Here is a 16949-nt window from a genome sequence, read left to right on the forward strand (position 1 = left end):
TACAGAACTTCACTGGCCAGACTAGCATTAGATAATGAGTCTTCTAGAGTTCTTGCTATGGCCCCGCGCTCCGTAATTTTTCCTCACCAAGGCACCAACAACAGAAGAACATGAGGTCTGGAGTTACGTAATAGGTTCACTTGAAATTTCTTTGAAGTTTAATTTTATCTAAAAGCTCCTTCAAAATTGTACATTCGTGCCTGATTTACTCATGCTTACTGTAGTATTAAAATGCTTTAAATACGACATTCTAAAATTGATATTTTAGATCAATTAAAATAGATATTTCAGGAATTATTATGTGTGTTTCCATAGCTTAGAATCTAGCGCTTAGAATCATTAGAGTATCCGTGTTCAGTGTCATGTATCCCAACTTGGAGAAACGGCACAAATTGTGTAATGCTCCTTTCACATTTCTTTGCTCCTTTATTTTTCAAATGAGGACTTTTTTTTTAAAGCATAGTAAATTTAACTCCATTTTTTCAAAATGTATACTTACTGGCAAAACTATTGTAAAAGTTGTTGCAGTTGTTTAATTACAACATCTTCAAGCAGTTCTACATACTCAGTTTAAACTGATTAAGTACAAATTCACTTATAAACTCATTAAACCACCTGGATGGAATCTCTACATCACAATAACTCATTAAACATTCGCTCTTCCCAGAGGTCACTCAAAAATTAAGTAAGGTTGCATGCTATTCATATTAACAATAGATCCAATTACTTTTAAACAAGTTAAATAATCAAGTTACAAGTTAAATAAGTTTTTCTTCTCTGCCTAGATATGAAGGAAGATATCCCTTGTGGTTTCACTATTTTCTTTCTCAGGATTTCCTTATTTTAACATCTCAAATTCCAAATAAGCTTAGTTTTTCAATCTTATTTACAATTGCCAAGTATAAACTTTATCTATTTTACTCACTATTTCAAAAAAGCACCCCATTCACCTTAACCAGGAATCTATCACCAGTAAGAGAGAAACAGATTCATTCATCATTTCCTCCCCAATAACAGGCTGCTGATTCTCCACCACATACCCCAGTTAAAGTCAAATATCATAAGTATCTTTAATACAGTTAAAACTCTTAACTAAGTTTGTGTACTACCAGTTTATAAAGTCTTTGATTAAAGGTAATAGTATTAAATGTATTCAACGGTATCTAATGTAATGATTTCTTAATCACTAATACATTGTTTCCAATCAGAAATTCATGAAGGAATGACCTAGTTTGAGAAATAAGCTTCTATTTAATAACAGTCATATAGATCAATATTGGTATGCTTGACAGTACACACAATTCCATTTTGTAGGATACAGGTTTTGTTTGCAATAGTGATTTGCCTTACTTAATGACAGCATTTATTCTCAAAAGATATATTTATATATCTTTATCAGTAAGTGGGCTTTTCAGAAAATAAGGACACACATAATATACAAAGATAGGCATGAGGAATGAAATGAAATAAATGACTGAACAATTCCAGAGTCATATGATTATTAAATCCTTGGCTTGGAACTTGTTTTTTAAATATGTTGATTTTAGTTATAAATGACTGAAATACTCCCTAAATGTAACTAATATTTTAGTTTCTAGTTTACAATTAGTCTTTCATCTAATCTCTATTATCTAGTCTTATATATGTCTAATATCTCTTACTGATTACAAATCTACAACTTAGTGCAATAAAATGTATATTATTAGAGCAAAACCATGATTTTAAAATGCCCTTTCCTAAATATTTGCCTCTCTTTCTCATCCATGTCACTATCAGTGAAAATTTAGGTAATGGATTATTATCTTTAGCTAAGTGCTCTAGTATACCAAACATCAGCAGTGGCTAGCTAATAGGATATTAAACAACCAATGAAGCACAATCTATTCCTGTATCACAAACATACATGCACTCTATTTTCCTGATGTTTCCATGGAGCTTATAGAGGTAGTAGTCTACTTCCTCAATAAACAGCTTCTTCAGAAATAGGGGGAAAAAAAGGTGAAAAGTGACACATTTGATATAGTGAACCTGCTATGTAATTGTTAAGACTGACTGTAAGTATAATTACTACTGAAGTTGTAAAAAAAAAATAAAAGAAAAAAGAAAAATTCTTACATCTGTCCTACATCTCATTACTAGTCTCAAAGCAACAGATACTTGTTTACTTGCCTCATGTTATTCATCATCACATTGTCTTTAGTCTTAGAGACCATTAGAAATTGATATATTAAAAACTAGATCTCAGACTACTAAAGATCATATAACTTTCATTTCTAACATATCAACATAAAAAGTTACCAATAAAGATACTGTTTTTGCAGATGGACAATAATCTTCAACATAAAATGTTTCCTTGATAACCTATGTAAATGTTCCCTTTTTCCTGACCAAAAAAATATTGTAACTAAAATATCCATGTTACATTAATTATCATACTGATTTCCAAGTTCTGAATGATTCAAGATAGTAATACAAAAAAGAAATGCCTTTGCTAAATATTTTCCTACTATATTATTTCAGTTGATCGATTTGATAAGTTTCAATAGCTGCATACCGTATTTCCCAAATTTATAGCTGAGACAGGATTACAAAAACATGTAGAAAATGAAAAGTTTCAAAATGGTACAAAAATTATCTTTCAAGAGATTATCAAAGATGTCACAAAGAAGTCAATTAAAGATTTTAGAAATGACAACACAATTTACCAAAATACTAACATATTGTAAAAAGTGTGTATTTCCTCTAAAATATGTAAAACCTCTCTAAAACAGACTTAGATAAATTACTTAAAATCACTATTATGAAACACGAAGAGGATATTTTATAAAACAAGCCCTCCACCTTTAAGAGAGCCACAAATTATGACTCAAGAAACATGGTTTCAAATGTGGCCTCAATTCAATTTTCTTAAGTATGAAATCATAGTATCTGCTTAAGTTCAGTAAACAATAATTTTACATAGTAAAATTCCAATACTTGGAAGTTATACAAAATTGTGCAAAATGGTTTTATTTTTGCAGGTTTTCATTGTGTGTGGAATGTTAAGATCATAAATATTAAGCTATGCGTAGTAAAATCCACTATTCACAAACAGAGCTGGTGCTGTTGCTCTGATTCTTCTCCATGTTTCCAGGCTCTAACACAGCAGACAATATTTGTTTCAATAATTTTAAGTAAAAATCTCTCTGAATTATTTCTGACTTCAAATATCCATTTTATCACCAAATCCTACTGTCCTCTGTTACCATTTCTCCCAAATGTGCACCTTCCTTTTCACTCCTTCAGCTATATCCTTATTCCTGACCCTAGACTTCCCCCTCAACTACTGTACTTCATTTTCATGAGATAGTTTGACAATCTATTGTCTTTAATCCCACTGCCAAAGTTATCTTCTCTCATTGACATTCTGCTTGTGCCACCTACCTATCCTACGTAGGCATTCCAGGGCCTTTGCATTACATTTTTATTCTGCTCAAGAGCCTCAACCTCAGCAACATATTCACTTATAAGGCTGCCACTGAACTGACTTTCAACTCCCCTTAAAAATGTCAGTTTCCTCTCACCACTGATAAACATAACAAATTCTCTTTAAGTAATCACATTTGCTCCTAATCAATCTGAGTAACGAATACCTTTTATATTTAGCTTTCAATCACACAAGTAATTTATTTAGACAATTTTAGCACAGTAATTACATACAATGTTTATTTGTTTGCATATCAATGTCATCCCTATTGGAGTGCAGAGACACAGATAAGGGCTGCACCTTTCAAAGCATTCTGTACAACAGCTATCTACTATGTCACTTGACTCAGGTAAGCTGATTCACTAAATAAAACTATCAGAGAAAGCTTAAATAAACAATAAAAAAAAGTTTTTAAAAAAAATCTCTATGGTTTAACTTGAAAACATTTATGACCTTTTATTTCCGTGGACAGTTGACACACTTTGGTTTCTATTAAGCTTTACTCTCACTACTCTATTAATTTTAAATTCTAAAGTGAGAGCTGAGGGCTGATATACGGTATACAATTTTACACCCCGCAAAAAGACTCTAAATATCAGCAATGTCAACGCCAAGATTGCTGAGTTACAACTGAATCTTCACACAAAGCAAGAGCTTCAGCACCAAAAGAAGCGAACAGCGCATCTTCTAACAGTGGGGGTGGGGGGTGGTTTCCCTTCCCTGCAACAGATTCAGACTAGTTTCACTATCGCGGGGGCTTTCAATTAGGAAAATTCAATAAATTACTATTAACATCTGGAAACAATATCAGAGAAAGACGACCCAGTTAGTTAAAAGGGAACAAGGGGTACCATGAGTATCTTCATAAAACTCAGCAGCCAAATTAAGCTTTGCATTCTTTATCAACAGAGATTTTTCTCTGCCTAATAATAATAATAAAGCAAGTCTCATTCCATTTAGTCCCTTTTCGAGCTCCGTCTCAACCTGCCAGAATCTGACAAGGGAAAAAAAAAAAGAAGTATGTGTGTGTGTGTGTGTGTGTGTGTGTGTGTGTGTGTGTGTGTGGTGGGGCGGGGGGAAGGAGGGGGGGAGAACACGAGGATTCCCGTCTACATCGCTTCTTTTTCCAAAATCAGTAAGTCTTGGATTTCCTTCCCTCGGAACTAAGCTCTCAGGTTCCAAATATAGTTCTTTAACCCCCACCTCGCCACTCAATTACATAGAAACCTTACCAACTACAGAACCACAGCAGAAACGCCTACAAATCGGTTTGCTATTCATCTCAGAAGTCATGCCCTGCAGCAACTGCCTGTCGCCGAACTGAGGGATATTACCCAAATACAACGCAACGGAATCAGACATGCAGAGCACACACGGCTTCCGCGAGGGAGGGAAACTCGACCCGGGAAAAGTGCGCTCCTCACAAGCCTCGGGAGGGTGGGGGGAGGTCCCACAAGGGAGGGGGACAGAAGAGCCTGAGTAGGGGAATCCTTCCCTCTTAAGTAGAAAGGCTGGATCCCCAGTCGCAGGCTACAGCCTTCCCTCTAAGAAAACGAAGAGGCGGGCAGAGGGCCCTCCACTTGGGAAGGCAGAATGCAAACACTTTCCGAGGTCCGGGCGCAAGCCGATCCCCACCTCCCGGGGTGGGGAACGAAGGGTGTCCCATGGGTGGCAAAGGGGATTCCCGGCTCCCGAGGGGCAGCCTGAGACCGAGCAGAGTTTCGCCTAAAGAACACCCATGTCGTCTGTGGCCGGTGCCCCGCGAAAGCACTGCTAGAGCAGCGCGGGGCCGCCCAAGTAGGGGGAAGGGAAAAAGAGGGAGGGGGTGGAAAAGGGATTTCCCCCCTCTCTGGGACAAGCAGTAGCCGAGGGAGCGCGCGGGCCAGCCGAGAGCGGCATGCTTCAGACTGCGGAGCCGGGATCCCGTCGCCTGCCAGGAGCCCCGCAGCGCCCGCCGCACCGGCCCCTCGGTCCCCAGGGGCCCAGGACTTCGGCTGCGAAGGCACTGGGGCCTGACATCCACGGGATCGGCCCCAGCTCCCGGGGGACCCCGCGGGAACACCCCAACCTCCCAGCACCTCTCAGCGGTTGTAAAAACGTCCGCCCCCCCCACCCCGTCCCCTTCCTCTGCCTTCCCTTCTCCCGAGGCCGCAGAGAAGGGTCATCACAGGCAAGAAGCCTGAGGCAAGCCGGGGACAGCGGCCGCGGCGGTCCTGGACCTCCTCCCCCGGTTACCTGTGAGGACTCCAACCCGGATTTGGTGGTCGTGGTTAGTGAGGATCATTCCCTCGGTCGCCATGTTTCCCAGCGCAGTCACCGCACTGACAGGAGCCGGGAGAAGCCAGAGCCCGGAGCGCGCGGGCCGGGAGCGCGCTCGCCTTGGAGAGCGCGAGAGCGAGAGCGCCAGGGGAGCGCGAGCCGAGCAGGGAAGGAGGGGGAGGCGGCCGAGTGCTCCGCGGCCTGCGCGAGTGAGAGGCCGGGCCCCGAGCGCGCGAGTCCGCGGCGGGGATGGGGGGGCGGAGTCAGGGCGCGGGACCCCGACTTCGGGTCGCAGGCGAAGAGCTGCGGGGGGGCGGGGAACGCGGTGGCTGCCCAGGGAGACCGCGCGGAGGCGTAGGAGCGAGGCGGCAGAGACTCGTGCCGCTCTGCGGAGCGCGAGACCCAGCGCGGCTAGTCGGCAGGAGACTGAGGGGAAAGGAGAGCACAAGCTCCCGAGATTGCGGGGGTGGACTCGGGCCAGGGGCGGAGCTACACCGCGAATCGTGGAACTCGTGGAGAGTGAGGGGAGGAGTGAGCGCTCGGTTGCGAAGTGCTGGGAGCGGGAAGGAGCCGGCCCAGCCCAAACTGGACCGGGGAACGCTCCTGGGCGCGCGAGTAGCGCCGGATTGGCTAGGAGAACGCGGAGCGAGTGCGCGCGAGACACGAACGCAGGTTCCGCCGAGCCCCAGACAGAAGCAATCCCCTGCCGAGCCCGGCTCCTGGTCGTTTGTCAGCGACTCCGGCCGGCTCTTGGGGCTACGGAGCCCGCTCTCCCGAAGGAGAAGAGAAAGGGCTCCAGGGAACCTGGAGGTGCCTTCGAAACCTGCGTGAGTGGCACAACCCCAATTACTGTGACAGCCCGCGGTGAGCGAGGGAGGAGGTATCCTATCCGGCCTCACCTTCCCGCTTGCTTTTTCAGTCGACTCGACCTGCCGGAGGATTTCCCAACTCCAAGGCTGTACCTACAGGAGGATCCTCACTACAGAAGCTTAGGAGCCTGCGGCAGAAATAACAGGCTTGAGAAATGACAGGCTTCTGCTCCTCATGCTGTCCCATGGTTTTGTGGCATCAGGCTTCTTCGCTAGAGGCTCTGCTTTTGAAAAACACCGATCTTAGACAATGAGATTAGAGAATGTTTTTCCCACCTGAGCTACAATCGTAAATAGAACCCCGGTGGTGGAACCCCTGGAAATAGAACCCCGGTGGTGGCAATTTTCATTTCAGTATTTGTGGGATGTGAAATTACCATGAAAATAGCTTTTGTTGACACTTATCTTCATGTGTCTTTCATGAAGTGTTATTAGTCACCTGTGGCTATTTCACATCGGTTTCTTAGTTCTTTCTAGCCCTTTCAACTTATGAATAAAACATGTACACCCATATATGTATAATTTTTCTTCTCAACTATAGTAAAACTGGGAAGCATAAAAAATGAAATATGTCCCCCAAAAGTATAATTATCATTTGTACACAATGAACATCTCAATTTGATGGTTATATGAGTTTTATTATGCGAACTAGAACGTGGACTAATCTCTAACTGAAGATTCATATTTTTACGTATTTCATTTTAAATAATGGGAGTACATAGGAGATGATGGGTGGAATTGAGGTAGAATAAAATTAATTAGCAAAATTACTTGAGTATGTATTACTAGTATTTTTGACAGGATTTAAAAATGAAGCCATATCATGATCCCACTTCCTATAATAATATGGGAAGTATGTTTACTTTATTTCAAACAAAGATAAGCAAATAGTTGGTTACTTTACCTTTCTATCTTTATTCCCTCTAAGGCCCCATAGTCTGAAATAATTTTAAAATGTCTTGTATTTTTAGAGAAATTCTAATTCTGCCCACTAAAGATTCTGCAACCTTAAATAAATCGGGGCCTTTTTCAATATCCTTTAAATAAATTGGTAGATAAGCACCCTTCCAATTTAGAATATTCTGTTATTATTCATGGAAAGAAACTGGCAATTTTGTTTCACAAATAACAGAAAACAAGAGACTTTATCTGTAAAAGCAGTGATGGTGAAATTCATTAAAATTTAATTGGGAAGGGTGAAAATGAATTAAGCCTTTTAAAGTATACGGAGGTTTGTTTGTTAAAACTACTAAAATTGTTGAAAAGTAATGTTAGAATAAAACTGGACAATTATAATAGATGCTTGTCTTTCAACAATTTTCCTCAAGTGTATTCATCTCTGCTGAATTTAGGAATCTGTAAAAAAAAATTATGCACACAACAAAATTTACACAGGAAAAGTCCAGCGACTTTACTGTCTAATGTGATTTTTTCTTTTGCTGCTGGTTATTGAATGAATATTGGGTATGCACATGCTACTTAACTCCATGTGACATTTCTTCAGAATTCATCATGGAATCAAGTTTACAACAAAGAAGGCTTTCTGGAAAGTAGAAAGAAAGTAGTATTTCCAAACCTTGATAAATGTCTCAGGAACATATAGAGGCAGGGGGCGGGAGATGAGAGAAAGTAAAAAAGTTAAAGGTTTGTACCTAAAGATTTAGAAATGCCCAGGGATTTATTCTCTCCATTCCTGACATTTTAATACTGAAAATTAAGAGTTTACAATGAGAATTAACATAAAACATGGGTAAATATTTGGCTGTCATAATGATTTTCATTATAAAAGTTATGAAAGGTTATCAGTAAAAATGAATTACTAAATGAAGAAAAGTTGAGTTTTTCTAGTAATGGTGTATTTACATTTAGCCCTCCTAGGACTTTAGTTTTCCTCTGGTTAGTCACACTTTTAATGTAATAAGGCAAAAATTTACTGGCTTTTCTAGGGTTAGACTCTCCTCATTAACACTAGATGTAAACAGGAACAAATTTGGTAATGGATTATTTTTCTGCTAAGTCTTATTCTACTCTTGCCTCTTTCCTGATTGTCTAATAGCCACAACTGAGTGGATTACAAATGGGTGCAAGCAACGTTTTGAATATACTTAATTCCACTGCTTTGTACACTTTAAAATGATTAAAATGGTAAATTTTGTTATGTGTTTTTAGCACAATTTTTTTAAAAAGCATGATTGTAAGGTGAAACTCTGGTTGGTTTTAACATAGTATTCTCCTCAAAGGAAGTGTGATGGAGTTCAAATGAATTTTTGACTGACTGAAGTAGGCAATGTATTAGTTCCTAGGGCTGCCATAACCAAGTACCACAAACCCAGTGCCTTAAAGCAACAGAAATTTGTTCTCTTGTGGTTCTGGAGGCCAGAAATATAAAGTCAAGGTGTTGGCAAAGCCATGCTCCCTCTAAAGGCTCTTGAGAGTTCTTCCCTTGCCTCTATCTAGCTTTCGGTGGTAACCTACAATCCTCAGCATTCCTTGGCTTATTGTTGCATCAGCCAGTCTTGGCCTTTGTCTTTGCATGGCCTTCTTCCCTATGTGTATTTTTATTTGCCCGTCATAAGGTTACCACTCATTGGATTTAGGGCCCATATTAATCCAGTATGACCTCATTTTAACTAATCACATCTCCAAAAACCCTATTTCCACACAGGTCACATTCCAAGGTTCTGTGTGGATGTGAAATTTGAGGGGACACTGTTTAGTCTAGTACAAGCAGTGGTAAGTGAAATTACTGTGTAATCCTACAAATCATAAATTCAGCCTATTAGAAAAGAACTTTCCAAAGTTTCTTTCAAAGCTTAGACTTAGAAATTAGACACATTTTTAGAGAAAATACAGCTCTATAGAATAGGGAATAATGGGGAAATTTTTAATATTTGACCTAAATAGCTTAATGCTTTTCCCCCAGAAGTAGTTTTCTAAATTAGGAATTTCCAAAGTCTAATGAAAAATTTATTTAGTCCTATGTGGCACAGTGGTAAAGAATCCACCTGCCAATGCAGAAGACGCTGTTTTGATCCGTAGGTCAGGAATATCCCCTGGAGTAAGAAATGGCAGCCTGCTCCAGCATTCTTGCCTGGAAAATTCCATGGACAGAGGAGCCTGGTGGCCTACAGTCCAGGGGGCTGTAAAGAGCTGGATACGACTGAGCACACACACACTAATGAAACTAACATTTTGATTTCAGTTCTGGGGCCCTGGTTATCTTTTAGTGAAGTGAAGCTGAGAAACCTCAATTTCTCATGGAATTTGATGACACTTATTTGGGAACAACTAGGACAGTGTTTTCCAATGTCTGCCATGTTTATGAAAATAAATTGGAACCTTTCCTTCCTTGGGCTTCATATTATATTTCTGCTGCCCAGATGAATAATTTTGTGCCACAGTCCTTTGTACTTTTCCCCCATCTTATTCTCTTCCTCTGAGGTCCCTAACTGGGAATTCAAATGTTTGAGAATGTTTTTGCTTGCAAGTGACTGACTGTAGTTTAAGCTAAAAAGCATTGGTTCATGTGCTTAGGAAGTTCAGACATGCATTGGCTTCTGTAGGTTATAATTTAGATCAGCAGTTGTTGAGAATATCAAGGGACACCTGGAGATTCCAAGACCTTTTCAGAAGGTCTACAAAGTCAAAAGTATTTTCATACTAGCAGTAAGCCATTATGTGTCTTTCCCCTCTTTCTTTCTCACTAGATGCAGTAGAATTTTCCAGAGGTTACATGATGTATAGTGACATCATCACTCTGATAGATAATGAACTATGTCTGTATATTCATATATGTTAAAATTTTAATATAGTAAATATCAGTAGATATAACTACTGAAACAGAAGTTCTTTGGAGTCCTCAATAATTTTTAAGAGCGTAAGGGGTCCTGAGGTCAAAGTCTTAGAAACCACAGGTTAAGGTCATGGCTCCATCCCAAAACACTAAGGCAAAGGGAATAGCATCTTCTGATTAGTTAGGCCTCAGTAATGTACTCACCCAGAGGATCAGCATCAGTTGAACTGCTACCAAAAGGACTAAGGTCAAGGGAGGATGGCTCTGGAAACCATACGTTAGGTTAGTGCCTTGATAGGTTAGTCAGAAAGGACTTAAACTAAGATATCAGCTGAGAATTAAAATTATTTCTGGTGATGAAAACTTGAAAAGTTCTGTACATCCATTTAAGTATCTGAATTAGCAGAACTGTTGAGAAAGTAAATGCATAACCACACACTCACAAAACCTCTTATTGTTCTCTACTATAGATTTTAATCTTTAATGAGGACTCTAATTTATACCTTTGATACAACCCACAATTTTTCATGTTAATATTCAGAAGATAGAGAAGCTCTTCCCTGTGTGTCCTGCCAATTTACAAATGTACAAGGTCACTACTTACATGGCTGCTTACCTGATAAAAGGAGGAAACCAGAAACACATTTTTATTTCTAAAGAAAGCACTGGTTTTTCTCCCTCAATTCAAAGAAAGTGTAGATGAAAGGGGAGGAGGACAGTATTTGCTAGAAAAGGAAGGAATTATTAGATAAGGAAATGGAGAATGGGATTTGTTAAATGAAAAAGTAACGTTAAGTGTCCAGAAACTATTTGATTTCATAGAAGGGCTCAATCTACAAGGCTTTCAGTTTTTAGGATCTAGTATACACAAGTACACATTTCACGTGCTAGCAAGGTAATGCTCAAAATCCTGTAAGATAGGCTTCAGCAGTACATGAACCAAGAAATCCCAGATGTACAAGGTGTATTTAGAAAATGTAGAGGAACCAGAGACCAAATTGCCAACATCCCTTGGATCATAGAGAAAGCAAGGGAATCCCAGAAAAATATCTACTTCAGTTTCATTGACTACGCTAAAGACTTTGACTGTGTGGATCACAACAAACTGTGGAAAATTCTTAAAAAGATAGGAATACCAAACCACCTTATCTGAGAAACCTGAAGGCAGGTCAAGAAGCAACAGTTAAAACTGGGCATGTAGCAACAGACTGGTTCAAAATTGGGAAGGGAGTATGTCGAGGCTGTATATTGTCACCTTGCTTACTTAACTTTTATGCAGAGTATATCATGCAAAATGCCAGGCTGGATGAAGCACAAGCTGGAATCAAGATTGCCAGGGAAAAATATCAACAACCTCAGATATGCATATGATACCACTGTAATGGCAGAAAGTGAAGAGGAATTAAAGATGAAGGTGAAAGAGGAGAGTGAAAAAGCTGGGTTAAAACTCAGCATTCCAAAAAGTGAATCATGGCAAATAGGTGGGAAAAAAGTGGAAACACTGACAGATTTTCTTTTCTTGGGCTTCAAAATCCCTGTGTATAGTGACTGCAGCCATGAAATTAAAACACGCTTGTTCCTTGAAAGAAAAGTTTTAACAAACCTAGACAGCATATTAAAAAGCAGACACAACTTTGCCAACAAAGATCTGTAGAGTCAAAGCTATGGTTTTTCCAGTAGTCATGTATGGATGTGAGAGCTGAACCATAAGGAAGGCTGAATGCTGGAGAATTAATGCTTTCAAACTATGGTGCTGGAGAAGACTCTTGAGAGTCCCTTGGGAAGCAAGGAGATCAAACCAATCAATCCAAAAGGAAATCAGTCCTGAATATTCATTAGAAGGACTAGTGCTGAAGCTGAAGCTCCAATTCTTTGGTCGCCTGATGTGAAGAGTCGACTCATTGGAAAAGACCCTGATACTGGGAAAGATTGAGGGCAGGAAGAGAAGGAGGTGACAGAGAATAAGATGGTTGGATGGCATCACTCATTCAATGGACATGAGTTTAAGCAAACTCGGAGACAGTGAAGGACAGGGAAGATTGGCATGCTGCAGTCCATGGGGTAGCAAAGAGTCAGACATGACTCAGTGACTGAACAACAATAATACATAAGTAAAGAAAAAGTAGTCCCAAAGCTAACCACCAACATGGATTGAGTTTAAGTGAGCTTTAAAAAAAAATCAAGTTTATCATGAATTTCTTAAATTATTATTAATTGGTTTCATTGTAATCAGAGCCCAACTGCCCTAGGAAAATAGTTTTGTCTCTATAAAGCAACAAAAAAAAATAATTTTGTTAACCTAAGAAGCCTCATTTTCTCCCAAGCTAATAATTGGAGTAATAATTGGAGGAAATATGGTTGATAGGAATGTTTGTACAGTATTTTAGCTTAAAATGAAACAAGTAGAATTTGAAATGTTAGCAAGCACAAATGAATTGGTGGAGGAAGCAGAAATGATGGATTTTTCAGTTGTCCTGAAAAATCTCATTTTACCATGTAATAATTACATTTCATATTTATCTGCCTGTGTATCTCCTGCTGTGGGATTGATTGGGTACAGAGCAAGTATCGCTTTTCAACACAGAATCTTGTTTTCTTCCCAATTCCTAATATTTGATGACTAAATTCAGAACACATGAAGCAGTAAGGACTTGGAATTGCTAGCAATGCAGGCTCCTCCCAAGGTACCAGTGGGGCTGTTAGAAATTTGCCTTGGCTTGTAACAGCTTGCAGAAGCCTCTGTTTATAAAAGGAGACACCACCCACGTGGCCAGAGTTCACACAAACAATGCTAAAACTGAATTTTTCTGCCTGGATTGAATAGTGTATGGTGAAATGTTGCATACTATCACTTACCCTCTTTGATGACTGCAATTCTGGACTAAAAACAAAAATCGCAGACTGTTGCCGACCTTATTTCATTTGGGAAAGAAGTGTGACAAACAGTACTAATCACTTTGTGATCACTGCAAAAAGGCAACTTTTGAGGGTGAAATGTTAGCAAATATTCTTTGAATAGCTAGACTGTCAAGGTAGAAGAAATGAGATAAGCCACAAAAATAGTACTACCCAAGATTATGGTTATTAAACATTTTGCTGATGGGGATAGAGTTTTCCTCAGCTGAACTTAAAATGGAAACATATCTCCTAAGTACAGTCAAGAGTATCAGGAGTTTTATTCTCCGAGAAGCATAACTGGAATATTATGAATATAAATAAAAGTGTTAATGTTTCAGTGCCATCAATATTTTCTGACTACTAATTCAGTTTCCCTAACAATCTGATTCTAAGGTGGGAATGCCCTAAATTCAGGCATATTTCAACCATATTAGGAGGTATAGCCCTCTTTGTGATTGAAACTAGTGAAAGTCACTCAGTTTTGTCAGACCCTTTGTGACCCCATGGACTGTAGCCTACTATAGTACTCCAGGCTCCTCTGTCCATGGAATTCTCCAGGCAAGAATACTGGAGTGGGTAGCCATTCCGTTCTCCAGGGGATCTTCCCAACTCAGGGATCAAACCTGGGTCTCCTGCATTACAAGCAGATTCTTTATCATCTGAGCCACCATGAATGTCCAGTATTGGATTTATCAATGTTTTTCTTGGGATGTTGGGTATCTTGAATGAGTTTTTGATCTGTTGGGTAAGTTGACCAAATAAATTTGTACTCACAAAACTGAGATCCATATTTTGAACTTACCAAAATGCAGATACCCAGGCATAGCCAGCCAATCTAATTGATAACACTGCACTGCCATACAAGTGAAAGTCAAAATCCAATGTGAAGTCTTGAAGACAGTAGAAAAGAGGGCTATAACGTTTCAGTTCTGAGTTTTGAAGAAACTGAAAGATTTGGAGCATTTGAGGTAAAAGCGATAAGCCTAATAATAATGAACATACCATTTCAATAGTTTAGAGATAGCAAATGGTTTCATTTGTTAAGAAGTTATACATCTCTGTTAGCGAGTGAATTGTTTACTTCATGCTTTGGTTAACAGGGAAAAAAAGGTGTTGGTGGGGGGAAGGTCATATACTCATCCAAACTCATTTCATGGTAAAAACAGACAAAAAAACATGATTTTAAAACATCTGAATGGTGTTCTTTTAATTCAACTTTTAAAATGGGAATCAAAGACCTTGAGATTAAATGACTTATCAAAGGTACTCAGTGGTTCAATCAGATTTTATATTCCTGATTTTTGTTCTTATTGCTCTGTGTAACCCAATTGGCTTGGAAAATCTTTCAGGACTGCTAAAGTACAGAGGGTCCAAATGAGAAGAGAGGTGGCTTTCTTGAAACAGAATGTAGATTATATACTCAGCTAACTCAGTTGACAGAAAAAGTGAAAGTCGCTCAGTCGTGTCCAACCCTTTGCAACTTCATGGACTGTATAGACCCTATGGACTGTAAAGGTAATTTCTTTACCAGCTGAGCCACGAGGAGTACTGGGGTGGGTAGCCTATCCCTTTCTCCAGAGGATCTTCCGGACCCAGGAGTTGAACTGGGGTTTCCTGCATTGCAAGAGGATTCTCCTGGGTCAGGAAGATCCCCTGGAGAAAGGAAAAGCTACCCACTCCATTATTCTGGCCTGGAGAATTCCATGGACTATATAGTCCATGGGGTTGCAAAGAGTCAGACAGAACTGAGTGACTTTCACTTTCAGTTGATAGAACTGAAGAGCCTCTTATTTTTGTGGTCAAGAGAGGAAAGATAGGAGTTAGGTTGGAATTGGCAGTAATAATACCAGGCTCTGGTAATTAGCTTAACTGTTAATAGCCTCAATTAACTGTGGGCCTTGAACACTCTTTCAACATATCTGAACTTCAGTATCTTCTGAAAAGTGATGGAGATTTATTTATACTTCTTTTATTCTTTGTGACTCTATGCAGTCCATGGAATTCTCCAGGCCAGAATACTGGAGTGGGTAGCCTTTCTGTTCTCTGGGGAATCTTCCCAATCCAGGTCTCCTGCATTGCAGATGGAATCTTTATCAGCTGAGCCACAAGGGAAGCCCAAGAATACCGGAGTGGGTAGCCTATCCCTTCTCCAGCAGATCTTCCTGACCCAGGAATGGAACCAGGGTCTCCTGCACTGCAGGTGGATTCTTTACCAACTGAGTTGTCAGGGAAGCCCATACTTATTTTAGGTTCCATCTAATGCCCAAATTCTATGATTTTGTGAAAAGTTTTCCAGTCTGAAAACAGATTTTTTAAAAATCCACCTTTTCGAGCAACCTTTAAAAATTTAAATTGACCTTGGGAGAGGGAAGATTTTTAGTTGGTTGGCTTACTTTACTCATTATACCATATGAGGATTCCTACAGGTCATGAAGTGTTTTGTAACAAGTCAACTTTCTTCGTACTGACATGAGATAGGAAATTAATGACAATTTAATTAAAGAACAGATCTGAAGATCTCAGGGACTACAATATGATCCAGTGGTATTATACTGACACACAAAGAGTGTCAAGAGACCTGGGACTTTATAGTTAACTTTCTGTGGTCTTTTGCAATATCCGAGGCTCTATCAAATCCCAGGTACTGTTATGTGATCAAAATGAAAAATGAAGAAGACAGTCCAGGGCCTCAAAGAGCTCACAGTTTAGTTAGGAAAATCAACGGCTAGGTAAATAATTGCAACATAGTTTCATAAGTGCTATGATAGAAGTAAGACAGTCTGAACCATAATTCTCAAACCTGACTGCACCTTAGAATTTCCTAGGGAGCTTTTAAAAAATGCAGATGCTTTTTTGCCCTCCCTCTCAGAGATCATAATTTAAATAACCTGGAGAGGGGCTTGGTGAATTGGTGTTTTTAAAAGCTCCCAAGGATCTTCTGAAACACAACTAGGACTGAGAATTACTGGGATAGAACAAGGGTACCAAACTTGGCCCTTAGGATCAGTAGGCAGTGGTCAAGCAGACAAGAAGAGAAGACTCTTTAAGGCAGAGGAACAACTTTGTGCAGAGGCATGGAGATAATAGAACTCATGGAGCATCAGGGGAACTGCAACCTGTTCTGTGTAGCTCAGTGTAGATGTATCAGGGCAGAGGGTTACAGTAGAAGACGAGGCTGGGGATGTAGGTAGATCATTACGTGGTTTGTAAGGGAGTTTTGAACTTTACACTAATGTCACGGGGAAATCAGTAGAAATGTGACATGATCTCATTTCTCTTTTAGAAAAGATAGTTTTGGTGGTGCTGTGGAAGGTTAATTAGAAGGGTTGGAAACCAAGCAAGGAAACCAAATTAGAGGCTCTGGTAATCCAGGCAGGAAAAAGAAGCTGAACAAAAACAGTGGTACCAGGAAGGTAGAAGGTATTCAAGGACTAGGTAACTAGGAAGCAGTATCAACAAGGCAAATGGATGAGAGAGTAAGAGGAGTCTATGGAATATTATTTCTTTAGTTTGTAACTACTTTGGCTCATTTGTCAGTGGAGGATCTGCCCAGAATTAAACACTTCAGTGGTGGAGTTGTTCGTCACTAAATCTTGTCCAATTCTTGTCACTAATTCTTGTCCATGGGATTTCTCAGGCAAGAATACTGGAGTGGGCTTTATTT

The 16949-nt window shown here is 39.8% G+C and overlaps 2 protein-coding genes across 5 annotated transcripts in view; one reads left to right on the forward strand and one right to left on the reverse strand.

Moving 5' to 3' along the window:
• GPHN (gephyrin) overlaps nt 1-6478 on the reverse strand; it is a 551792-nt gene extending 545314 nt beyond the window's left edge. For 2 of the 4 annotated variants that reach the window (XM_018054058.1, XM_018054057.1), the window contains exon 1: nt 5702-6478. In XM_018054058.1, the coding sequence (XP_017909547.1) occupies nt 5702-5765 (64 nt within the window). In that variant the 5' untranslated portion in view covers nt 5766-6478. The remainder of the gene's footprint in view (nt 1-5701) is intronic. The other 2 variants (XM_018054056.1, XM_018054055.1) reach the window with 1 other exon arrangement.
• Nucleotides 5742-7892, forward strand: LOC108636955. Its single transcript, XM_018054059.1, has 2 exons — nt 5742-6552; nt 6645-7892. Exons 1-2 carry the CDS (start codon nt 5764-5766, stop codon nt 6735-6737), a joined length of 882 nt encoding a protein of 293 aa, XP_017909548.1. The 5' UTR covers nt 5742-5763; the 3' UTR covers nt 6738-7892.

The sequence above is a fragment of the Capra hircus genome, chromosome 10 (genome assembly GCF_001704415.2).
Source record: "Capra hircus breed San Clemente chromosome 10, ASM170441v1, whole genome shotgun sequence".
Classification (NCBI taxonomy): domain Eukaryota; kingdom Metazoa; phylum Chordata; class Mammalia; order Artiodactyla; family Bovidae; genus Capra; species Capra hircus.

Coding starts and splice junctions, on each gene's coding strand:
- LOC108636955 (XM_018054059.1), top strand. CDS start 5,764: ATGTTTCCCAGCGCAGTCACCGCACTGACAGGAGCCGGGAGAAGCCAG. Junction 6,553..6,644: donor GAGGTGCCTTCGAAACCTGC/GTGAGTGGCACA, acceptor TTGCTTTTTCAG/TCGACTCGACCTGCCGGAGG.